At 39.2% G+C, this 26,240-nt stretch overlaps 1 protein-coding gene across 6 annotated transcripts in view; it reads left to right on the top strand.

The window, feature by feature from the left end:
- Window positions 1-26,240, top strand: part of LOC111144942 (family with sequence similarity 13 member C) — a 157,611-nt gene that overhangs the window by 54,996 nt on the left and 76,375 nt on the right. For all 6 annotated transcript variants that reach the window (XM_022499555.1, XM_022499560.1, XM_022499558.1 and 3 more), the window contains one exon: window positions 10,478-10,596. In XM_022499555.1, the coding sequence (XP_022355263.1) occupies window positions 10,478-10,596 (119 nt within the window). The remainder of the gene's footprint in view (window positions 1-10,477; window positions 10,597-26,240) is intronic.

The following is a 26,240-nucleotide window of genomic DNA, read 5'->3' as shown; positions in this document are numbered from 1 at the left end:
GCTTTTATAGTGGGAAGACAGTGACTGTTTATTGTTCATAGTGATTAGAAAAAAATACCAGCCTTTTCTTAAATTATAGGGAATTGGTTTTGTCTGCTCAGAAAAATTTCAAGGCTGGCTTCAGTTTGTTTTTGTTTTTAACAAAGCATTCCCAAATCAAACAAACCGAATGAGATAAATAGTTTAATTGTTGTGCGGAAGTCACCAGAAGTCTTCAAGATTCCAAAATAACTTCATTGAAAGATTCATTACAAAAGGCTGATGAGAAATTAAAGACCCAATGATACGTAAAGACAAAAGACTTCTTCTTTTTTTAAATTTTATTTATTTATTTGACAGAGAGAGAGATCACCAAGTAGGCAGAGAGGCAGGCCAGGGGAGCGGGGGGGGGGGGGGGGGAGAGGCAGACTCCCTGCTGAGCAGAGAGCCCGACACGGAGTTTGATCCCAGGACCTTGAGACTTGATCCCAGGACCTTGAGACCATGACCCAAGCCAAAGGCAGAGGCTTAAACCACTGAGCCACCCAGGTGCCCCAAAATAAAAGACTTCTTAAGATTGACATGCCTCTTTCAACTTCCCTCTATCTTCCTTTTCCTCAGTACTGTATTTTACTAATCCCCTGAGTTGACTTTCCACTCTGACCATAAACCATAAGATGATAAAATCCACCACGTTAGTGGACTTACAACTGCAACAGCTCCAATGCCAGAAAACTAAAATTGCTGTATCACCCCCTAGAGGCCCATCATCAACACACTGGCCGAGAAGTCAGTGTCTCGTTTGTAATCAGCGGGGACACTGAAAAAAAAAAATTTTTCCTCAAAGATTTTTGTTGTTGTTGTTGTTGAACTCTTCCACACCAACTCAAATGCCCCATATCTACCATTGAAGGAGGGTCCCCATATAGGCTCCTCTTAGAGTTGCCAGGACTTAAACGAAATTTCCAGTAAACTCTTACCAGTTGTTTTCTTAAATAGCAAGGGGAAACTAAATTAAAATTAATGGAAAATCTTGCTAAATGCTGGTAGATACTAGAAGTACATTCTCTAAACCCTATTGTCTTTGGAGCCTGCAGATGGGATCTTAGGAAAGCTGACAGAGCTAGCAAAGGCTAAGAGTTCTTACTGGAGTCAGTTCTCCTAGGCCTCTTTAGTGGTTGAGAGAGGAAAGTGAGATTTTCTGTTATCCCTTCCCTTCTAAATTCAGACTTTTACGAATTTGGTTTTGAGGTCTCCTTTGGTTGTAGATCCTTTTTCTCCCAGGGACAACTATTGCCTTCTTGCTTGTATTGTTTTGTTCCTAAGAACTTGACTGGTTTTCCACCTGCCAGAGACCTACAGTTGTTGGATTCTTGTGTATGCAGGTAGCTCAAGAATCAGGGCACCCAAAATATGGCCATACAGAAATATGGGTTGCAAACCCACTTGCAGCTGGGGTCCTACTGACCATTGCCCATTCTCGGGGAATTATCTGTCATTCTTACTTTTGGCAATTTTTGGAAACGGCTCTGGATATTGGGAAGCTAGTATCTTTGAGTTGTTTAATATTGCCAGGAATGTTTACTGTTTGCCCCAGCTGAACATTGACAAGATATTTGCAAGGATTTCTAAATAGCTTTATGGCCAAATTGTAAGCTGATATTCAGAGCCTGATAAGAAGTTTTCTTTTAAGTTGTTCTTTTCTAAGCTTAATATGCCTGGAAGGGGGAAGAAAAAAAAAAAGACAAACTTTATCCAAGGACAAAGCTCTAAATCTAGAACACAGGAATCCTTTGATTTCCATATTAGTTGAAGATCTTCCCTCTGATCTAAAGGAGGAGATAGATAATGTAGTTGGTTGGGTGGGTCTGACTCCTTGAGAGCATTCAGATTGCAACCTAATTCTTTGAGGAGTTAAAAACAAATGTACTTGTCTTGTAAATTGAGTCTTTTACAAAAACATAAGTGAATCTCTGGAAGCAATTCACTTACTTTTCTTTTTTTAAAACCAATCCCCAACTTTCTCTATTCATCTCAGAAGGTTGTAAGTATAAAATTCTGGATTTAGGAAACAAAAGTCTCTGGAGAAACTTGGATTCTTTTTCTGTGTCTTTGAGATATAAATGTTCTACCTGGTCTGCTCAACAACTCTTATCTATGGAAGCCATCTCTTTGAAATGCAAATTTTAGGGAGATAATTTCTATCAGAAGGGAAAAAAGAATGGGTATTTGGAGCCTAAGCCTATGAAAAATTAGAATTCTTTCCCATGAACATGATAAAAATGTGTAAGCCATCTGAGCAGGTAATCTAACTTATTCTATTTGCTAGAAACCTATTTGGACCCAACTTTTCTTTGAAAGGCTACTGAGTTTTATATTATTTTACCTGTCCTATGGCTAAAATTTGAAATTAAAAGCTGTAAGATACCTCTTTATAACTATCAATGTTTATGTATGTCTGTATATTACAAATGTGTAGTTTTTTTTCTATCTCTGGATGGTTTTGCCAAAATTAATTTGTACCGTTATATTTATATATATATTTATATATGCTCACAGGAATATAGAAAGTAACCCAAATGTTTCTCAAGTTTGTTTTAATCTAAGATAATCTTGGTAAATAAATATTAATTTAAATTTGTTGGCTTAATAAAAACTGGCATGTCTTTAGAGCTATCAATATTAAGTATAAACAGATCTATAACTTTTATTCTATCTAGGTTTACTAAAAGTAAATCTATAACTTTTATTCTATGTAGGTTTACTAAAAGTTAAAGTAGCTCATGTTATCTGTTAAAGATAGAGAACAAACTGAAGGTTGATGGAGGGAGGTGGGTGCGGGATGGACTAGGTGGGTGATGGGTATTAAGGAGGGCATTTATTGTGATGAGCACTGGGTGTTGTATGTAAGTGATGAATCACTGACTTCTACTCCAGAAACCAATATTGCACTGTATGTTAAGTAACAAAAGTTAAATTTAAAAAAGGATAATTTCATGAGTAAATAAACAGCAAATCTTTTCATGAGTAATCTAAACATAATTGTTAAGAACAAATAAATTAAATAGAGGTAAGATAGAAGTTTATAAGTGAACTTTCCAATAATAATTATGCTTTTTTGTATATCTACTTAAAAGTTTCCAAAATCTTTTTGGTAACTTGAAACCTTGATATTATACTGAGATAAATTAAGTGATGGGTATCAGTTGAATATCTAAATCATTTCCAAGGAATATAAAATACTGAAACATTAACTACTGAGCATTATCTACGTTTGACTTCCTTTTACAGAAGAAATAAGGGTATTTGGTCTATTAGTAAACATGTTTTGTCTACATTGAAAAGTTTACTGAGGAAAGTTGCCAGTCCACACTTGCTTAATTCTTAATTTTCACTAGGAATTTAGGATTCTAATGGTACTAATTAAATCAGTATATGAAAAAAAAAAAAGAAAAAAAAATAAATAAATCAGTATATGTACTTAAAACTATTTCAAAATAATAAGGGTGAAAGTAAGCCACTGTGAATGAAAATAGGTAAAGAAAGTAAAATGACTATTTCAGAATGAGAAAGAAGGACAAAGCATAGTAAATAATCTGAATGGATATAAAAAGTGATAGAACTTTTGTAGAAAAGGAATCTTAGGAAATTAATGTTAATTGTGGTCAAGCTGGCTAAGGTTAGAATGGATTTAAGGTTTTTTTTTCCCCCTTAAAAATGAGTTTTATTGGGGCGCCTGGGTGGCTCAGTGGTTTAAGCCGCTGCCTTCGGCTCAGGTCATGATCTCAGGGTCCTGGGATCGAGTCCCGCGTCGGGCTCTCTGCTCAGCGGGGAGCCTGCTTCCCTCCCTCTCTCTGCCTGCCTCTCTGTCTACTTGTGATCTCTCTCTGTCAAATAAATAAATAAAATCTTTAAAAAAAATGAGTTTTATTATTAAAAGTACACTGGTGCAAAATTAAAATTTGGTCTTCTCTGCTAAAAAGATAAAGTATTCTCTTGCTATGGGTCTGCTCTTGATAAGTGATTGTGAAAGCCTTTTTGTTTAGTCACTTTACCTTTTGGGCAATCTCCCTGGAAAGCAAAGTTGGTTTTGTTTTTGTTTTTGTTTTTTTTTGCCTTAGCAAAATAGTTTCCTGTGTTTCATGTTGTTTTTATATCAGGTCTTGAATTATCTAATAGAACCCAGTCTTGTTCATATTAAAAGAGCTAAGTCTCATTCACGACAATGTAACCTTTTGTGTTTGCCTTTCAAATCTTCTATTCCTAATTGGGTTAATAGATAATTAACTATTCAATAATAATCGATGGTCCTACTTAGTCAAATATTCAAATGTTTTGATATTTTGACAACTTCCTCAAATCAAACTCTAAATGGAGTCTTCTTGACCTCAAAGTATCTTTGATATTTCCCAGAGGGTCCCTGAAAATCTCAAAAGATTTGTTTTTCATCTGGTAAGAGAGAGATGTTAAACAAATTATGTCTATTTGACATGTTAAACTATGTAGAAAGCATTGTCAAATAAGTATTCATAAACTGTCAAATAAGTATTCATAAAGATTAATGGAATGGACTCTACCAAGTGCTCTCATCCACCAACACTGTTGCCAAATTACAAGGTCTTTAAACTTGGGTGCTTATTTCACAACTGAAGAAGACTTTCTCTAACCTCTGGTCTGCACAAATGCTAGAGATATTAAAATCAAATTGACTAGGAAGAGAATTAGCTGACGTAGAGGTAGACTGCTTCCTCCCAAAACATTAAGAATGTTTCTTTTCATTTCTCCTTTCTTTCCAACAACCCTTTTCCTAATTCTTACGTCATGAAGGTCTTTGTCATTCTCTTGTCAACCTACTGCCTTGCCCTGGCCTGGAAAGACATTGCCATTGTTTACATATTTCAGATGATTATAAAAGCAGGTTATCCAACCCCCAAGTCAACTGTTGGATTTACTGTGATGCTGGTGATTCCATAAATCTTCCCATCACAAACTTCTCCCTCATTTCCAATGCCTCAGTTTCTCTGGAATACACTTGTAGATAAACACTTCTGGAGAAGTGGAAACTTTTATATAAAATACATAAACAAGGCATTTGGCTTGAGAAAATGACTCCTTCAATGGGGTCTTTCTTTGATCTACTTAATCTAAGTTGGTTTGAGCCATGGGGGGTGTGGCATTGGAAATTTTCCAGGATCCTCCAAACATTGGGTATTATTCAGTTTATAACCATTCTAATAGTCTCCCTGATACACTATATTCTCTCAAAAGCTTTAAATGCATGCATGCAGTCACTGGTAAAGAGACAAATGGTCTTTCTGTGTCTAGAATGACAAAAAATGGGATGAAGAAACTGCCAGCTAAAGGACCAACACCTTGATATCCTAACCTATGAATTGCAGTTAGAGATTCATCCTGATTCCAACATCAACAAGGAGTGGTAGTTCAGAGTAGCACTAATACTTTGAATTTTGATCAATACTTGTAGTACAACTAAGAATTTATCAAAAGGGGGGGGACATTGGTGATATTAATTTGTATATTGGGACCCACAAAATGGAGGCCATCTCAGTGGCCTAGCCCATGTCACAAATCTAAACAAAGTTAGCCTGCACTTATTGAAAATACCTGTCAAGAGACCCTAACACCTGTCACAATCTTTCGAGTTAGCTTTAACTAGCTTATCTTTTTTTTTTTTTTTTTAAAGATTTTATTTATTTATTTGACAGAGAGAAATCGCAAGCAGGCAGAGAGGCAGGCAGAGAGAGAGGAGGAAGCAGGCTCCCCGCCGAGCAGAAAGCCCGATGCGGGGCTCGAACCCAGGACCTGGGATCATGACCTGAGCCGAAGGCAGCGGCCCAACCCACCGAGCCACCCAGGCGCCCCTTAACTAGCTTATCTTACCTAGAAAACAGGACCTGTTAGCCTTACAAGGAAATCCCTGAATTCCTAGCCATTCATGCCCTGTTCTCTTGTTGCCTCTTCTTACATTCTATAATGCTCATTCTTGCCCACAAAACCTTAGGAAGAAAGCTCCACTGTTTGATAAGCTCTATACTCCCTAAATACATGGATTGTTTTTCCTTGAATAAAGGAGTTAAATTAGTTACTAAATTGTTTTAGTTTTGTCATTTGATAATAGTAAACTTGGGATGTTGAAATAAAGTGGCAAGAATTCTGTCTTATCTTCACTTTATTTTTCTCCTTGGGGAAAATTGAGAGAGTAAGATCTGCCTCCTAGTTTTAAATGAGGACATACAGGCTAAAAGTGCCTAGTTTAGTGCTCAGTACAGGTGAGGCACTCGATGAATGTTATTTGATTTGGAAAGTGAACAAAATATCCCAATTTGAATGTCTATTTTCTACCAGAAGTTCTTACAAATGTAGGCAGTAAAGCGGGCGATATCCTTGTGTTTCAGGTAAGGAAATAAGACCAGAGGAGATCCTACTATGTGGATCTGTGTAGATTTTGAATGTATGCCTCTTTCATCCTCCATGATTTATTTCTGTGTTGAAATAATGACCAAGGCAGGCAGAAATTATTTTAAAAAAGAGGTCTGAAGAAACAGTTCTCTAAGTAATATGTCTTAAAGTCCCAGAACACTTCAAATAATAATCAGACACATGTTTAGAAGATACTATAAATCAGCTCTTCCAGAGCCCCTTTCCCCCAACTATAAAATGGATGTGATAATCCAATAGTTCTTTTAATCAGGGACAAAAGTCTTTAAAACCCCCAGTTATTCAAAAGGACTTTAAGTCATTTTCACAGATGTGTGAAGATTAAGGTAAAAAAAACTCTGGGATGACATAGGATAGGGTAGATTAATAACACATTGCCTGTTCATTCTAAGAGCTGAATATATATGCTTTTCCAAACTATGGAAATATCGGATGTATTAACCATGTAGTTAGAGCTCTTGGGAAGAGCAGTGATTAGTTATAAACCCACTTAATTTAAAATTAAGTTAAATTAAATTAAATTAAAATTTAAGCCAGTAGTTGAAGAAAGTAAATTTTTTTAGTTAATTTGGGAATGGAATGGACACAAATAAAACCTCAAGTGTGAGAAGATGAAAAAAGTTAATATTTTGATTGACCACACATCTTGAAAGGAAGATTTAAAGGATGTGTAGGTCTTTGAGGCCCAAGAGTAGCATTCTGGTTTGTTAAGCTAAGCAAAAACTAGGACTAGGACAAAGCATTTTTTTTTTCTTTCTTCTGGGTTACAGATTTGTACAAGGAGGGCTCTGAAGAACATGAAACTGTGGTCATCACATTGGATCAAAACTAGATTCTCTCACGTTCTGTAAGAGTCAGCTGAATTCACTAAAGTCCCAACAAGGATAAAATATTATATTTCATTATTTCTGCTTAGCAGCAGCTAATTTTTCCTTGACTCAGCTGAGTTTCTGAGCCTCTCAATCTAATAGACAATTTCTCTCTTATTGTGTGTACTATCTTAGCCTCTGCTCATGGATCAGAAAATAACAGAAATAATGTCTGTTTTATAGGCACCTTACTTACGAAGTATCTCAGAACCAAGTCAATTTAATTGCTTCTGTGTATAGCAGAGAACCAGCAAATCACTGCACCAAGGCTGTAATTGGGACATACAGGACACGAGGTCAAATGATAGGGGATAGCTGGAATCAGGAAAAGATGTAGGATTACTTGTCTTACAGGTGCCCCTCCAGCCTCTGCCTGGCCAGATGCCAGGAAGACAAGCCTGGGGGAGAGGGTCTTGGCTTCTCCTTCCTTCAATTCCATTGGTCAGCATGGACCTGTCCATTTGCAAGCACATTACCACAGCAGTAAACAAGTTAGTGTCTGCCCTCTTACACTTTCGTCTTTGTCAAACAGTAGATTTTAAAATTCTTTGGGGGCAGGATTGTCTTAGTCACTTTTACATAACCTCCCTAACTGTCAACATCCTTGGTTTATAGTAGGTGATTCCTTTTTAAGTAAAAAATATCTCTCAGTTATTTTAAGGTAAACACTCTGTTTTATTGTTTTAGAATTTTTGGCAGAGGGTATTATAGCAGATCTCAAAGATGTAATGAAGCTTAAATGAGCAAAGCTAATATGTTAAATATGTTCTTGTCCAGATAGTGTCACTTTTAGGGGCAGGGGAAGAATATGCTCTCTCAATCGTATGTGAATACGTTATCTATTCTAAGAACTTTCTTTGGCAGTCCTAGTTAACCTTGTCCCTGGTCAGGTGGTAGAGCCCAATTGGAATAGGGATGTGAACTCACCAAAAAGGTGAGTCCTGGTGTCTTCTGTGTCTCTGTTATAGAGGCCAATAACCATAATTATGACTGTTCTTGTTATAAACTTTTTTCCTTTATGTCCTTATGAATAAATGATACCTGGCAGCACAATATCTTTGGAAGCTACTGTTTCGTTAATTTAGTTAGAATGACATCCATCTTTTTTCTGCCTTCTCCCTTTAAGCAAAAGCATGAAATTATTTTTATAAAAACTGGAGCGAGTAAGAATTGGGATTTACTCTCCTATTTCCTATAAAGTTCTTGAGAAACTTCTAGATTATATTCTTGAAGTATATAAATCTGAAACAAACAAGCATCCCACCACAAACATAGGTTTGCTTTTGATAAACTTGTTTGGATTAAGTCTCTGAGGGTTTCCTTAACATACCTTTCAGAATATTAAGATTCAAGGGAATTTTTATAAAAGAAATATTAGCATTCATAACTCCCATCTGCTGTGCACCTCCAGTTGACAGGTACTAAGATATGTTCTAATGACATCTTGTTCAACAACTTTGTGACCTTGGAGTATTATCCCCATTTTACAGACAAGGAAGTGGGGATCCTGATAATTGATGTAACTTGTCACATACCTAGCAAGTAGTAGGCAGAGCTATCTCACTTGAACCCACTGTTGGGGAAACTTGGCCAGTATTTGGGTAGTTGTAGAATTTTTTTACAAGCACTTACTATGTCCAGAGTGTCTTTTTGCCTGAAGCTGGAGGCTTAGAGAAATGGTATTAAAGGATCCTGGAGGAATAATTAAATCCTTTCCTTATCTCTGCCCCAACTCCCCACTTTAACCCTCTTAGAGGAAGGCATATATATCTAATTTTATTTTTTAAAAATATTTTATTTGTTTATTGGAGAAAGAGAATGCAAGCATGAGCTGGGGGTGGGGGACAGGGAAGGGCAGAGGGAGAGGGAGAAACAGACTCCCCACCAAGCGGGAAACCTAAGGTGGGGCTCCATCCCAGGACCCTGAGATCATGACCTGAGCTGAAGACAGAGACTTAACTGAATGAGTCACACAGGTCCCCCATAATTTTGTTTTAGAAGCTTGTGATGACTACTTGGCAAAAAAAAACCACTTCATTATCCTAATGTTTCAGAAACGTGACTTCTGAGACATCTGACATGTTGGTACTTGTACTGACTTTAACCCACACTCCAAATAAGAAAGCTTGGTCTACACTGCCACCAAAGTATACTGCTCAGTCAGACCCAGATGTACTGCAGCACATGAATATTCTCACTGTGTGACAGTAGCCATCTGGATTTATACAATTTCTCACTGAGTTTAGTTTTAGTATTTCTTTTTTCAGGTAAAGGGGCTATTTTGCTGCAGGGAAAACTTGTCAATTAGAGATTTGACACAGCTCAAAAATTATAGTGGTTCAACTGTTGAATGTATATAAATCTTTCATTTTTAGTGTATGTGTTCTTATAGTGAATCCAGATTCATGTTAGCTTTGATGTGTTTATGATATTCTCTAGAAAGTTTAGCATTCTGGAGTTCTTCTAAATTAATGCGCAGATTGCATCATGGGATGTCCAGTGTAGTTATTTCTTTGGATGCAGTGTAGCTAATGGTGTGTGTGTGTGTGTGTGTGTGTTGAAAGGAGAGAGAGAGAGAGAGATTGGGAAGAGAATGCTTGCATACTTGGGGACTGGAATTCATAAAAATGATGTGTTCCTTAGGTTTCAGACCGACTTAAATTTCTTTCCTATTATAGGAGTAATGCATGTTTATTTTAAAAAATGTAGATGAGCCCCCAAAAGGAAAAAAGAAATGACATCTTAGAGTTAGTCACTGTTAAGATTTTGGTATCTCAATCTGTATGTGTGTGTATTCGTACATATGTTTGTTTTTACAAAAATGAGCCAATGTTATAAATATTCTAGAAATTATGTTTTCAGATATATCTATTTATTCAATACCCTTCTATAATATTTTTAATGTGAAAATTTTTATGGCATGGTTACATTGTCTCTCTTGAATGTTAGATTTTTCATTATTTTTCTCTTTATTCTGTAATCTTGTAGCAACTGATTGATAGAAAAATGTTTCTTAAATTGCAAATTACTTATTGGTCCCCTTCCCCGACTATAGTCTGCGGAGTGTGTTTTGTTTGTGCTTCCCTGCCCTGAGACCCACTTCTAGCTGAAGAACACTCCGGTGTGATGGCTACTGACAACTCCTCTACTTTAGCTATTTCTTCTTGTAGGAGACAGAGCACGTGGTACCCAGCCAGCCAGAGTGTCAGGGGAGAACAGGAACGCCAGCTCACGAGAGTCCGCAAAACCACTCCTTCAGGTGCCAAGAAACAGTACGAGTTCAACAAAGGTGGGCCTTTTGTCGTCAGAAATTGTACTGTGCCTGGTATTGCTTTCCCAGAAATGCTGATGCTGTGCTTGCCACTCCCACACAAGGCAAGGCTTTCTGATTTTGACTGGCAATCCTTATAAGTCACAGAAGCAGCTTAAAGCAGCTGTGAGAGTATCATTGAGTCTGAGTTGAGGAGAAATGTAAATAACCTACAGTTTTTGCCTTCATTTTGGAGATAATCAGCCTTTGGCTAGGAGAGAAGAGGAGAGAGTCTTGGAGAAAGAAATGCTGATTTCATTTGTCCTCTTTTATTCCATGCTGGAGATGATTAGGTTTTCCTCTGTGATAATGATAATTAGTGATGACAGTGTAGACATCAAGCCAATTTCTTTTCACATATTATCTCATTTAGCTTTTGCCTCTTCTTCACAAAGTGAGTACTAATAGCCCCATTTTATGAAGGAGAAGCCAGAGGCTGGGACTCACTGAGGCACTGGCCTGATGTTGCACAAGTGAAAAAGTTGAGCCAGACTTTGAGCCTATAAATGTTTGATTACAGAATAGCAGGTGTGGCTTCTGTGCTGATCAAAGTAGTGTCCTTGAGGCATTTGAAGCAGCCCCGGGGCTGGCCTCTCTGGTCTGCTAGACCTGCTGGAGACAGCCCAGGGTCCAGGGTGAGGACAGAGGTGGAAAGCTGTCTGCAGCACGGTTGGCATGGCATTCTGATGGGAGCCCAGCATTGCAGCTGTCTGTGGAAAGTCTCTTCTGGAAATAAACAGAAGAAAGAATTCAGCTGCTAGTTGTGTCAGCTGTCTTTGTAGGATCATGTGTACAGCATAATCATAGCCTTCAGTCAGTGGGAAGGGAGCGCTGTGCTTCTGAGCATGACCTTTAGATTTTTTTTTTTTTTATGGCCGCACAGCCTAAATGAGTCAACAACTACAGAGAAGTTGGCTGCTATGTAATTTTGCTTTAAAATATTCAATATACTAAATTTAGAATCAAAGAGCCCCAAAAGGTTGGAGGGGTGTCAAAACCAAGGTGACCTGCTCTCCAACCAGATTAATAGGTTTCTTGTATCACCCTTCTCACAAGTTGCCACCTCTTTTCTGTTTATTCTTATGTGACTTCAGGTCAGGTAAGACTCAGCCTCGTCATTTCTCTGCTGTTTGGGGCACTCTCCTTCCTATTTGAAGCCTTATTATAATGAAGCTCTTTTAGACTGACTAGAGCCAATTTTGTGCAGTGACCCTGTTTCTCTTCCACCACATTGGTGACTGACTGCCTTTCTCAGCAAGAACAGGCCAACTATATACCCATGCATATTTCAAAATAATAACACAAAACAAAACAAACAAACGAACAAAAAACCTAAATCATTCTTGTGTATAGAATGTATGTCAGCCCTTTGGGGTGGGTATTCCACAGAGGCTAATCAGGAAAAACATCAACAGTTAGACTTCTCAAAGATACTTGATGTTTGATAACTTTAGACCACTTTATATCTCACCTACAGTGGGGAAAGTAAGTGGTAATACTACTGTTATCAGAGGGCAAGTCAGAAATTTAATAGGATTCTGTGATGGGAATCATTTACATATGATTAGTAAGAGCTAAGAGTATTGGATTAGAATAGTTTGTGTTTTTTTTTTTAAGATTTTATTTATTTATTTGACAGAGATCACAACTAGGCAGAGAGGCAGGCAGAGAGAGAGAGGAGGAAGCAGGCTCCCCGCTGAGCAGAGAGCCCCATGCGGGGCTCCATCCCAGGACCCTGAGACCATGACCTGAGCCGAAGGCAGAGGCTTTAACCCACTGAGCCACCCAGGTACCCCTAGTTTGTGTTTTTTAAAGATTTTATTTATTTATCAGAGAGAGAGAGAGAGTGCACAAGCAGGCAGAGTGGCAGGCAGAGGCAGAGAGAGAAGCAGGCTCCCTGCCGAGCAAGGAACCCCATGCGGGACTCAGTCCCAGGACCCTGGGGTCATGACCTGAACTGAAGGCAGTGGCTTAACCGACTGACCCACCTAGGCATCCCTGAATTAGAATAGTTTTGATGAGGAAATATACTGGGCAGCAATTCTTACATTTGGGGATGGGAAGTTACAGTTGAATTTGGATTCTCAGACCTATGGTACCTTTACTCAGAAAAACAGAGATGTATATATATACAAGTTTGTAACACCTTAGGAGGTTCCTTGACCTCCTCTGCATGTTAGTGGAAGGAACCAAATACCGACAGGGTCCCCGGACAGCCTTCCTCGTGAAATCAGGTTTGTCTCCCCAATACATTGGCCACTTCTACATCTTAACAAACCTCCATAGGACCCCAAATACCTTGTCCTTTTCTTCCTTTCCCTTCTAGCCTCCAGGTTCCACCTTGATGGGTCCTAGCTTTATGAGCTAGCACCATTCCAGAGTATTCTGTACCCCATTGTTGGAAAATCATAGGATCTGGAATTAAGGATCAGATCAGAAGCAGTGTCTGATACTATTAAGTTTAGTATTTAGATTGGGTTGGTAACCTTTAAACTAGACTTATTTCTCACAGCCATGGTGGCATCACCTAGGGACATTCTAATGAAACTTAAAAAAAAAAAAATCTCAAAATGTTACAAGGATTGTGAAACTTGAACTGGTGAAATGAGATCTGAGGCTAAAAACAACTTTGAGTCAGATAGCTCACATTCCTGATAACATTTCCCTTCCCTTTTAAGCCAGCATATGGCCAGGTTCAGGCATATGGTGCCCAAAAAGATCTTGATAGAGACATGATACTGTAACAGGATGCTCCAGACCTAGGTTTGGCTCAAAGCGAGAGAAGGAGCCAGGATAAATCTCTGCGGTTATAAAATGCCACCTTCTTGGGGGTGGGGGGAGAATTTTATTTGCATAATGAATACTTTGTAAAAGGGAAGAAAGATCTTTTTGCCACCAAGGGGTCACATGTCACTTCAATGAGACTCAAAGTTAGTGTTCAGAGAATGAATCCATCCTTGTAGAAATGAGATTTTGGAGCTCATTGTGTTATGGAGTGGGAACTGATCTTTGCATGTATGCCAAGGAGAAATAGTTTCCTACCTTCAGCTCTCAGATCATGTTGTATCTTCAACTCTTTCTAGCATAAGGAGCCTCTATCTGTTCTGTGGATGGGCTTCAGGGAGGTTTATGAGTGTTTTTCCTGAAGTTTGAGTGCATATACATTATATTGGTTTTCTGTTGCTACTGTAACAAGTGACCACAAATCTGTGATTTAAAACAACCCACGTTTATAATCTTATAGTTCTGTAGATATCCAACATGGGTCTCCTTGGGCTAAAATAAAGGTATCAGTAGGCCTATAATTTCTTTCTGGAGTCTCTAGGGGGAGAATCCATTTATTTCCTTGTCTTTTCCAGTTTCCAGAGGCTGCTTGCCATATACCTCTCCTTCCACTGCAAAACTAGCAACATTACATCTCTGAGCATTCTTCCATACATTTCCCTCTAACCATGGCCAAGAGAGATTTTCTCATTTTAAGGATTCACGGGACTAGATGGGGCTGATTCAGGTAATACACAATAATCTCCTCATCTCAAGATCTTTTACTTGATTGTATCTTCAGAAGCCCTTTTGTCATGTAAGAGTAACATGTGGAGTGGGACAAAAAATTAGGACACAAGGAGCTTGGTGTGTGTGTGGTGGCGGGAGGGAGGGATTATTTTGCCTGCTACATAAAAGTTTGGTTTTCCATGGAAAATCTCTACCACATTCATCAGAATCTCATGCGGTACTCATGACCCCCAAAAAGTCCTATCCTAACCTTTTTCTACCTTTCAGTTTGCTTGTTCTTCAACAGAGCCAACCTCGGACGCTGATCCCACCCCCTCCATCCTCTTTCACTGCATCCTTGCTTCTGTTTGCCATGTCCTCTCTGTCCTTATATGCTATTCCTTGTACAATGCCCCACGGCAGAGAGCTCAAGTTTGGTGTCCTGTGGTTTATCTAGTGTGGAGATACACTTGTCTTGTACTATGTTTTAAAATATATATTTTTTAAGGATTTTATTTGTTTATTTGACAGGGATTACAAGTAGGCAGAGAGGCAGGCAGAGAAAGAGGAGGAAGCAGGCTCCCTCCTGAGCAGAGAGCCCGATGTGGGGCTCTATCCCAGGACCCTGAGATCATGATCTGAGCCAAAGACAGAGGCTGAGCCCACTGAACCACCCAGGTGCCCCTGTTTTAAAAATATTTTAAGACGATATTTAAAATTCAGAAATTTTGTGGATTTGGGAGACGTTTCTTGAAAAACTAAAGATAGGATAACCTATGGGCTATATTCCCAAGGGGCAACAATTAGCTGGAGCTGAGGAGCAGGTGTCCATTTTTCCACAACTCCCACCTGGATCTGCCCCCTTATTTATGCTCTTTGCTGGCTCCTACAGGCATTTGATTTATAATGCCTGCTTTAATCATTTTCTTCCCAGCGACTGCTCATCCTAGGTACTCTAGCCGCCTGGAGCTAAGCCCTAATAAGGTGATGTCTGATAATGTCTTATGCCTCCTTTCCAAGATGAGGTATTTACATTTTAACTTGGATTTTCATTGCATCTGCGTGGAGGGACTGCGTGTTACCCTACTCTGGCATGCTTTTCAGTACCTGGAGCTTTTTCAAAACACTTATAATTATAGAACTGCATTTGGTTAGAGCAAGAATGAAGCCTTAGTAATTATTTAATACAACCCTCTCATTTTCTAGTTTGACACCCAGTGAGGCTGTGATTTGCTTAAGCCCTTGCTCCCCTTTTAACAGAATCAAGACAAATGCCATCAATCTGTTCAGAGCAGTCACTTGATGAATATGCATCAGTTTGATTGATTTTTTTCTTTTTTTCTCTTTTTTTTTTTGGTGTAGCTACAGCCAGTGCTGATCCTAGGAACCCTCATATATGACAAAGGAGGATTTATGAATGTAAGAGAATACTAATGAAGCTGGGGATTTCTTACCCAGCTAAGTAAATTTACTTTTGAGAGTGATTAACTCACTTGTGTTTAAAATATTGTATTAAAATTTATGACAGCATTAAACTTTTAATGTCATTAAAGACCTTGTCTGTATAAACAAGAGCTATTCTATATAGCATTGTGTCACCACTAATTAAGTTGGTGGTTACATTTGCAAATGGGAGTTTATTAGCCTCTTCATCTGGAAGTTCCCAGTTAGAGGGGGTTCAGGATTGGTGTGTTAGCAAGAATAATGGCCTTTGATGGATTTGACTATTTTTGTGATATTCCAGAAGAAAGAAAAAGCTTTGTTGTTTCATGGAAAGAGGAAGTTTTGTTGGCAGTAACTTTTCCATGGGGAATAAATTCTTTCAGCTTTTGTTTTTGAGATAGACAACTTGTCTGTATTTTAATAGCTAATTGTTTCTTATTTAAGTATTTTTCATAGCAGTAAGGAGATTCTTAATGAGCTCTGCTGAAAAGAGAAAGAGTACGAGAATGAGCACCCTGAGATTTTTAATAACACAGTAGACAAGATGTGCCTTCTTGGACTGTACCAGACAGAAGCTCTACTTGATGCCAGTATGCTGTTACTACTGTGCTCTCAGGATTCCTCTCCTCTCCTCTCTTTTCCTCTCCTCTCCTCTTTTTTCCTCTCCTCTCCTCCCTTCCACTCTCCTTCCCTCTCCTTTCAGTCTCTCTGTGTCTCCTTCTCTCTTCTCTTCTTTTCTCTTCTTCTCTTTCTTTCTTCCAATTGTGCAGGGGGAGGACAATGAATGAGGTATGAATTTAAAAAAGTTAGTTTGCCTTGACAATATTTTGAGACTCCCTGCTATACAGCTGGGTGAAGAATGGGCTCTGAAATGCTTACTTTGCCTACATTGCGTGGGAAGAGAGCCTATAGTGAGGGCTTTTCTTCATCCCCCAGTCCTGCCTCCATCCCCATGGGCTCCGAAATGGTCTGATAGAATGGAAAGAACATTCAGATTAAGAAATGCAGAGTCTTAGCTCATGTCTCTCAGGTGACCTTGGTCACTTAATGCAAATCCCTCAGTCCCCTCCTCTAACACAAGTTTGGGTCAGATGATTTCTCCTCCCTCTTCTGACTCTAATTCTAAAAATGCTCAACATTCTAGATGTTTAAAGGATTTGATGTGTAAAGATTTTAGCTTAATAAAACAAGCTCTTGCAGTCACAGATAAAAATAATTCCTCCTCCATGCTACAGAGCACAAAAATATACTATACCAAATCACCAGTCCCTTGAACTGATTGACAAAGAGCCCACACTTGATTATTCTGGGAATGAAACCCTCCTTTATTATTATTATTATTATTATTATTTTTTGAGACTGCCCTTGGTTACTTTATAAATTGTTAGCACTTTCACAATACAATGATTAGGCATAAAGATAATAGGGAAACATTCTCTCATTAATAATAATAGTAAATGGGACATGATTATATTAGAAAATATTTTAAAAAATCCAAGGAAACAAAAATTTCTTATAATCCTACTGCCCCAACATAAACATGGTTATCCATTTTAGTGTATGTTTTTGTATTGTTGCTATTGTTTTATGTTTTTATTTAATTCAAGTTAGTTAAATATAGTGTTATATTAGTTTCAGGTATACAATATAGTAGTTCAATACTTTCATATATTACCCTGTCTTCATCACTAGTGCACTCCTTTTATTGCTGCTGTTGTTTTAATGTGGCATAAAAAAGTTGTGTATGAAAGGGGCTTCCTGATACATTTGGGTTGAATTCACTTCAAGCAGGCTCCAGAGAATAAAGCTAGACCAGAATGCATTCTGCAATCTGACTCTACAATCTTTATATGTAAATTGAATAATAAAGTAATGAGGTAATTATTACCAACCTCAGCTTCATTTATGGCTAAGGAGAGCAAATTTGATTTTTTGTAACAAATACTCTAACATATAATTTTCTACAAGGAACACATTTTACAAACTTTGGTATCAAAGGCTTGTGTTAGAAATACTATTTTTAGGGGGCACTTGGGTGGCTCAGTGGGTTAAGCCTCTGCCTTCGGCTCACGTCATGATCCCAGGGTTCTGGGATTGAGTCCCGCATTGGGCTCTCTGCTTGGCCCAATCTCTTGGCCCAATTTCTTGGCCTCCTCTCTCTCTCTCTCTCTCTCTCTGCCTGCTTGTGATCTCTCTCTGTCAAATATATAAATAAATAAAATCTAAAAAAAAAAAACAAAAACAAAAACAGAAATACTATTTCTGGGATATGGAACAAAAAATTTGTCCTTATTATCTCAAAATCTTAGAAAACTTCTTGGTCTAACTCGGACTAGATTTAAGAGACAAATTTCAGTGGTGATTATAGGAGACAGAGTGTGCGTATAAACTTAAAATCTAATTTAAAACTGACCAGCTGGTTAGACATTGAGTGTTCTTGAGGCCACAGGAATGAGGCTGTTCTTTAACTTACTCTTTATCTTCCCAATGAGACAATGGCTACTCCAGTGTTTCTGTCATAGTATTCATCTATAGGATTATCTTTTTTCAAGGCTAATGTGCAATACTAAACAGACACACACACACACACACACATGCACACACGAACACATCCATATCCACACACAGCTCTCACCCACACTTTTTTCTATTTTTTTAATCTTTAACCAACTTATTTAATTTGTATGTATTAATTATTTTCATATAAATGAAATCTTAGACATTTCTGTGTAACTAGTTTGTCCTACTTAATATTGTATTTTTTCCACATCATAAAATATTCTAAAATATTTATGACTATAAAATATTCCATCCTGTGACTATACCATCCCTTATGTAATAAATTCCAGATTAGGGTGTATTTTGACTACTTCTGTTATTTATATTTATAAATATTGCTGTAGTAAGAATTGTTTAAAATATTTTTATATGCTTCCGTTTTAGTTTTTTTGGTTTGTGCTTAAGGGTAAAGCTGTCTAGGCACGGGATTTGAAATGATAAACCAAAAAGAGACATGGGATATAAGTTTTTCAATTATCTGATCTTGAAGGAAGATAGGAATAAAATGGATAATTGGTAATTTTGAGAGAATTAGATAGAAGGTCATGTGGTTAGATTTCTGCCTGTGGCAGCATCATAGGATAGTGTTGGAATGTTCGAGACAGCTCAATCCAATCCCCTTCTCCATACTTGTATAATCTAGATATTTCTGTTTCACCCACTAGCCCTTACGGTTTTCTAGTTTAGATTGTGCTTGGGGCAAAGCGCCTCTGGCTGTAACAATCCCAGAGACCATTATGAAGGCATGGAATAATTCTTTGATGTGTGGAACTACCCTGCATACCTCAGGGACTCTGGAATCTTTGGTTGTAGCCCCCAGAATGTCAGTAGTCTCTGCCAGCCTCTGTACCAATCACAAATAGCCCCTAAATTTCCTAAATGTTTTCTAGAGGGCATACCACCACCCCCTTGAGAAACATCAATCTTCATGATGGATATTTAAAGCTGTTTTATGAGAGTCTTTATTAACGTGGGTATGTGTTCATGATTTACTTATACATGGAGAAGAAAGCAATTATATAACAGAATTACAAGGTGATCTTATTTTTGCTTAACATGTAATTATATACAGAAACTTATACTGGAAGGACACAAATCAATATTTTATTGGTGGTTATTTTCAGGTGGCATGATTAAGGGTGGTGATTTAAAAAATATTCTTTTTGCTTTCCAAATTTTCCCCCAGTGAGTTCCTCTTAAGTTTGTAACTGGGAAAATTATTTATAAATGAAAAAAAAGCAGTACATACTGTTCAGGATATAGAACCATAAATAAAATTGTTGCAGTCACTGCAATCATATTAAGTAATTTTATTTTCTATTTCTTTGAACTGTTTTATCTCAGTCGGAGATAGATAGGAATATTAGGAAACTATATTAGAGGAGAACAGATTTATTATTATTTTTTTTTTGTTAACTAGAAGAAACTTAAAAGACATTTTCAGTGGTACCTGTGGCTTTTATGGTTTGGGTTAGTTGGAATCAGAAAGCAAATATTAAAGGTGATTTTATATGGGGTCAGATGACACTTAAAATCAGAACTTGTATCTTAGATACCTCTTGTTTGATTGTCTTATTCTGTGGATAAAAGTAAAAGAAAGTCTCTTTTTATACCCTTCCAGCTGTGCAAGTCTTTCAGCGTTCCCCTAGCATAGAGTTCTAATCAAGAGAACCCCTATGACTTTGCAGATGCCAGGGGCAAAAGAAATACCAGGGCCCATTTAAATGGAAATAGGTTCTATGAACAGAAACTTGAGAGGTAGAAACAGGAATAAACCCGTATTTCAGGAGGTTTTCAAACAATGCCTTGAATTAACACCAGTACAAGAAAACATCTTTGGCCACACTGAGCTTACTGAATAAATCCAGATACACATAACAGAGCGCTTGGGGTGTGCATGTGGAGGGCCAGTTCCCTAGGGAAAGAAGATTGTTGTCAGAAGTAGGTTAGAGATAGAAAGTGCTGGGAAGATAAAATCACTCCACTGCTGGAGTAACATGGGGGCCTGGGGAGAACTTGGAACGGATGGAAGAAGAGAGCTGAGAACCAGCTTTGAGGTAACTACCAAAAAGTGTCTGGTGTGCCTGGTCAAACTTGAATGAGATGAACACAGGCGAGAACCAGCCTCCTCTGACTTGCCTTTCTGATCATTAACTCACCCTTGCCCCTCAGACCAGCTCTAATCCAGGTTCTGTTCATCTTGTGCCAAGACCACACTGGTAAGGACAGGGTAATGTTTTAGGTATGTATGGCATTTGTTGTTTGCTTTAAGAAGGAATGATAATGAGAATCCTAACTAGCATAAGGAATAGCAGGTGTAGAGTGCTCGCTTATTCAAGACACAGACAAAGGGTCCATAAGGCTAGAGAGACTGAACTGCAGAGAGAATGTATTACGTGGTATCAGAAAGGTTGGCAGTGCCCAGATGGCACAGGGCCTTGTAGCCAGGGTATGGATCTCGGATTTTGTTGAAGTTGAGGGAAGCCACTGGAGATTATCAACAGGAGAATGACATGCTCACATTTGCATCTTTAAAAGACCACTCTAGGTGGTGTGTGTTGTGGGGAGACAGGGAGACAGTGCAGGCCAGGCATCATCCATGAGGGAGACGATTGTGACAGTGACGGCAGAAGAGGAAAGAGGAGAGCTGCAGATTATAGACTCGTCTCTTCTTTTTGGAAGAGGAATGAAAACCTTTAATAGGGAACAGGTAGGATTTAGGCTTATTTAATATTAATGCTTATTTAAGTCCTCTCTGCCCTAAGTTCTTTTGTTCTTAGAACTATCCTGATTCATAATTTAAAAGCTAGAATGTTAGAACGCCAAGTATCAAATGTAATATCACAGTGCCCAGTGCAATGAGAATTTGATATTCATCATTTACCTGCCATTCAAATTAGCTACCCCCCCCCAAATTATTTGTGATCTCCTGTCCTCTCCACTTTATCTGTCCCTAAACTAAATCTTCATTTGTATGATTTTTTTTTTCTGTCACTTTTTTCTGGACTTGCTTACATTAGATTTCTCCATAAAGCAAAACCTCATAGAAAGCCTTGGATACAGGGAGGTGGTCCCAGGAAGCAGGAAGTGGGGGGAAGAGGAAGAGCTGAAAGCTGGGGTGTAGCTGAGGTTACCACTCTTGGCAGCTGGAGATCGGTCCCCTGAGGACTCTGTGAGGAACCTTGTAAAGAGTCCTCAGATGTATCCCTTTGAAAGTTGGGGGGCTACAGTGGTTATTCACACACTCCCCTCTTTGCTGGCTGAGAGTTGTCCCCAGAGGAGGTAATTCTCCCACACTTCCAGGCTGAGGGAGTGAGCTCTGCCTCACAAAATTCTTGAGGCAGAAAAGTGAAGAGGCTTAGCAGGTACTAAAAGGGGAGTGATTTGAGTGAGCAGAACTGTCCATGGCACTGAAGCATCTGCTGTGACCACTGTGCCTCCTGAGCTGACCACTGTCTGGCACAGGAAGCACAGGTGTCTCATAATTACTTGCTAAATGAATAGAAAAAAATGAGATATGCAAGGAAGTGCTTCGTGTCCAGCTCAGCAAACCTATCATTATTAATAATAACGTATTAGAACTTCCAATCCTAATGGATCCTGTGTCCTCAATATCCCTTCCCAAACTCTTCTTTCTGATTCATGGGGTGTCTCTGAACCACACCCATGGCAGCCCAACTTCCTTTCTTCTCCCAGTCCTGGTGCTGGCCTCATGGGTCTTACTGCCCATCCATTCTCTGGGTATTGGCATTGTTCTGGCTGTTTCTGGGCTCTGCTCCGACCCACCAAGGTGAGGAGCGGTATCTATTCCAGTTCAGCTGGGCTGCTCTGTGTTCAGTGTTTCTCAGTGTCTCCAGGGACATGACTCTTCCAGCTTTTGGAATGTGTCCCCTGGGAGGCCAGGCCAGAAACACCCAGGGAACTGCTGAATTCACAGAAGTCCCTCTCATCTGTGCTCTTTAGCCACTGGTATCCTCCCAGTTGCTGCACTTGGACTTTTAGGATAATATTTCCCAATTAGGAGTCCCCTGAATCACTTGTTAAACACATGTGGCAAGTGCACTCCTTTGGAAATTCAGGTTCAGTAACGATGGGGCCCAGGAATGTTTTTAAGGACACTGATTGGTTGTAATTTTCAGAGGAGCATAAAGGGAGGTAGAGCTTGGGTTCTAGTAACTACTAGCAGGGCATATTGTTAGAGATTAGCATTCTGCCTCTAGCCATAATCTCCTACTCCCCTCTATGGGAGTTCATGGACCTGGACATGTACATTCATGGATTGAAAGTCAGTTCATGAACATCTATTGACTTCTGGTTCTGTTTTCAGTCAGCAATCTCTTTGTGTCAGGGGTCATTTCAAATTCAGTGCCTTGGTTTCTTTATCTTTGAAGGTGGCTGCCTAGTATTCAATCTCAGTCCTTTAGCACAGAAATTTGGTTAAAAGAAAAACACCAATAAGAGAATGTCTTTAATATAGCTTAGACTCCCTAGAGAACAGAATTTTTTATTTACTGGTATTGAGGGTTGCTATTGTTGCTAATAATATTACTGGAATTTATTGGCATTGTGTCTGTGTCTACATATAGAGCTATTGTTTGTACATAAAGAATATTTTGCTCAGATGGTTGTCCTCTTGGGATATACCTTTTGTTTTCAAAAGTGTTTCAGGAAACAACAGTCATACAGTCAGCCAGCAGTCATCCGGGTATACATTAGTGTATCCCATGCTGCTTTCTAAACAGAGGCTCAGTTTAATGCAGTGGAATATCTTGAACTCTTGAGCGTGATTCAAGGTTCAGCTTGGTTCGGCCTTAAGGTTCTGATTCTGTATGAAGCACTCTGAAGAGTGTACTGGCTTCTCTCCTTTTATTCTTTTTGCCCAGGTTTTCGTAAAAGTGGGTTAAAACACCACTTGCTAATCTTCAGCAGGTCTCTTCAGGGAAGAAATGCATCTGCTTGTAGGAATGAGAGTAATCCCACCCTGATGTCCTGCTAGCATGTTGCACATGGAGGAGAGAGCATGAGTTTTATCATAATCATCATATATACTTAGGAATATACCAGAGTTGGCAGCTGTCCCTAACCCTGGGATGAATGCTTTATTTATTTTTTAAAAAGACTTACTTATTTACTTTAGAGAAAGGAAGAGAGAGCATGAGCAGGAAGAGCAGAGGGAGAGGAAGAAAGAGTCTCAAACAGAGTCCTGAGCATGGAGCCCAATTCAGGGCTCAATCTCATGACCCTGAGATCATGACATGAGCCAAAATCAAGTTAGTTGCTTAACTGACTGCACCACCCAGGGTGAAAACTCTATTAACAAACATACGAGTGCTTACTCTGTGCCAAATGTCACCATTAGCCATAGATAAAAATAACAAGCAAGACTCACAAGGTCCCTGCTCCATAAAGTGTCATAAGAGAGAGAAAGAGACAATCGGGTAATTATACATGGTTAAGGACTATGTTACGGAGCAAATAAGGAATTATAATACAACAAGAAAATGGGACACCTGGTTGGCTCAATCCATTAAGTGTCTGCCTTTGGCTCAGGTCATGATCCCAGGGTCCTGGGATTGAGTCCTGCATTGGGCTCCTTGCTCAGCAGGGAGCCTGCTTCTCCCTCTGCCTGCCTCTCCTCCTGCTTGTGATCTCTTTTTCTTTCTCACTCTCTCTCTGGCAAATAAATTTTAAAAATCTTAAAAAAAAAAGAACATATAAAGGGGAGACTTGATTGTGAGGTCCCTGGTATCTACAGGATGAATGTATTAATTAGGAGAGAAAGTGTATAGGGAATAGCATTATGGGCACAGGAACAGCATATATAAAAGCCTGAGGTGGAAATGACCATGGTGCATACAAGAAACTATAAGAATGTCAGTGTAGTAGGAGCAGAGAGGGGAATGGTATGAATTGAGGTTGAAGAGGTGCACAGATGCTAAATCCTGTAGGGTGTCCCAGGATACTTTAAATATATTGGTTTTTAAGTGCCATGTGCAGAAGAATAGTGACAAGTGGTTGTGTGGAAAATGGTTTGAGAGTATAGAGTGGAAGTAGGGAGATCATGGAGGCAGTCCAAAAGACAGGTTATAGTAATTTGACTTGAGGTGGTAGTGGTGGAGGTAGAGGTAAGAGGACAGGTGCAAAAGTTACTTGGGATAAAAAATTGAAGGACTTCATAATACAATGGGTATTGAGCTTTAGGGAGAGGAAAGTGTCAGAATAACTCTGGCACTGGATAGAGGGGGAAATTTTTCACTGAGATAGGGAACACATTCATCTGCAAATTTAATTATAAATGATTGAAATATTGATATAAATTTAAAAATCCTATGCTAAAATATTGCTTTTTCACAAATTATTACATCTGTGATCTGACACTATCCTTAGGCCATGAAAAATATCTTAATGCTTTGTTCATTTTGCTATTTTGAATTCCAGTACATGTTCTGAGGGAAGACCACTGAAGGATGAGCCTACATATTGGCTTAGCATATGCTTTAGGGTTCCAGCAATGTGGTAACACCAAAAAATTTGAAAAAGATCCTCTTTAATGGGTTGTCCACAACTTTGCAGTCACCACATCCAGGAGAAGATCTTTTAATATCAGTGCACAATTAAGTTTTCCATTTTTCTGCCAGAAGTGCTTTTAATTTGAATTATATCTTAGTGGCAATGGTAGGGCTGGCAAGGGTTGTGGTAGTGATGTGGCAGTCAGTCCTGGGGGTTGTGGTGGTGACAATACTGATGATGGTTGTAGTGGTGGTGATGACAGTGGTGGTGGTAATGACAGTTAGTTGTGGTGACAGTGATGGTGGAGATAATGGTGGTGGTGGTGATGACAGTAAGAGTGGCAGTGATAGCAGTGGGAGTGGCAGATACAGTAGTGATCACAGTGATGGTGGAGGTGATGGTGGCAGTGGTGGTAACAATTGCAGTGGCAGTGGGGGTGACGTGGTGGTGGTGATGATGGTGGTGGTAGTGATGACAGTGGCAGTGGCGGCAGTGGTGGTGGCACCACGGTAGTGGTGATGATGATGGCAGTGGCGACAACAATGGTGGTGATGATGACAGTAGTGGTGGTGACAATGACAGTGGTGTTGGTGGTGACAGTGTTGGTGAGGGCAGTGACATTGGTGGTAGTCATGGTGACAATGACCATGGTGGTGGTGGTGGTGATGACACTGCTGGTGGTGGTGGTGATGACAATGATGGTAATGGTGGTGACAACATGCTTGCGGTGGTGACAACATGCTGGTGGTGGTGATGACGGTGCTCATGGTAGTGATGGCAATGCTGGTGGTGGTGGTGATGACAGCGATGATGGGGTGGTGACAGTATTGGTGGTAGTGGTGACAGTGCTGGTGATGGTGGTGATCTTCAGAGGCATGATACTCTTGTCAGTGCTGAGACCCATAATCAGGCTCTGCGGAACACAGTCTGCATTTCTTGTTGCCTGGACCAGAGGACAGGGCTGTGATGGAGCTGGCAGAGTGCTCTGACAGGCCTACGCATAGCAGAGATGTGCATGGTTCCTTTCCTATTGTTACTTTGGGTGAAGGGAAGCAACAGAATTGGAGGGAACGTTTCAGTGTGACCCAGAATTTATGTTTAGGCCAGTTTTCAGACAGGATTGTAAATGGTTCAAGCAGTATCTTTAAAGATCTTTAAAAAAAGGGAATTTGAGATACCTAGATACTGTTCCAGTTCTCTTTTCATTGCTAAATTCCTCTATGGAGAAGCTTTCATTTTTCTTTCCTCTTCTGCCATGACCTTTATCTTGTTCAGTCCACCAGCCTTTTGTTTCTCTGCTTGCATTCTCACGATCTCCAAATGACTGAGATTTTCTAGCAGTGTGAGCTTGGGCAATGCACCTACATGTTCTGTTCTCCTTGCCTCCCTTTCTTGTTTTCTGCTATACTTAGCACCTGGGACACCATAGATCACTGGTTTATTTCTTTAGGTTCTCTTTCCTCATATGAAAAGTATAAGTTCCATTAGGGCAGAGACTGTTTTATTCACTGTTTTATTCCAAAAACCTCCAATAGGACCTGGCACATAGTTGGTAGTTCATAAATATTAATTTAATAAATGAATAAAGTTATATAACTGCCTTATTTTCTGTTAAATCA

Source organism: Enhydra lutris, unplaced genomic scaffold, assembly GCF_002288905.1.
Source record: "Enhydra lutris kenyoni isolate GAN:26980312 unplaced genomic scaffold, ASM228890v2 scaffoldscaffold12, whole genome shotgun sequence".
Taxonomy (NCBI): Eukaryota; Metazoa; Chordata; class Mammalia; order Carnivora; family Mustelidae; genus Enhydra; species Enhydra lutris.
Note: the sequence above shows the minus strand (reverse complement) of the source record. Positions and strands in the feature narration are given on the sequence as shown.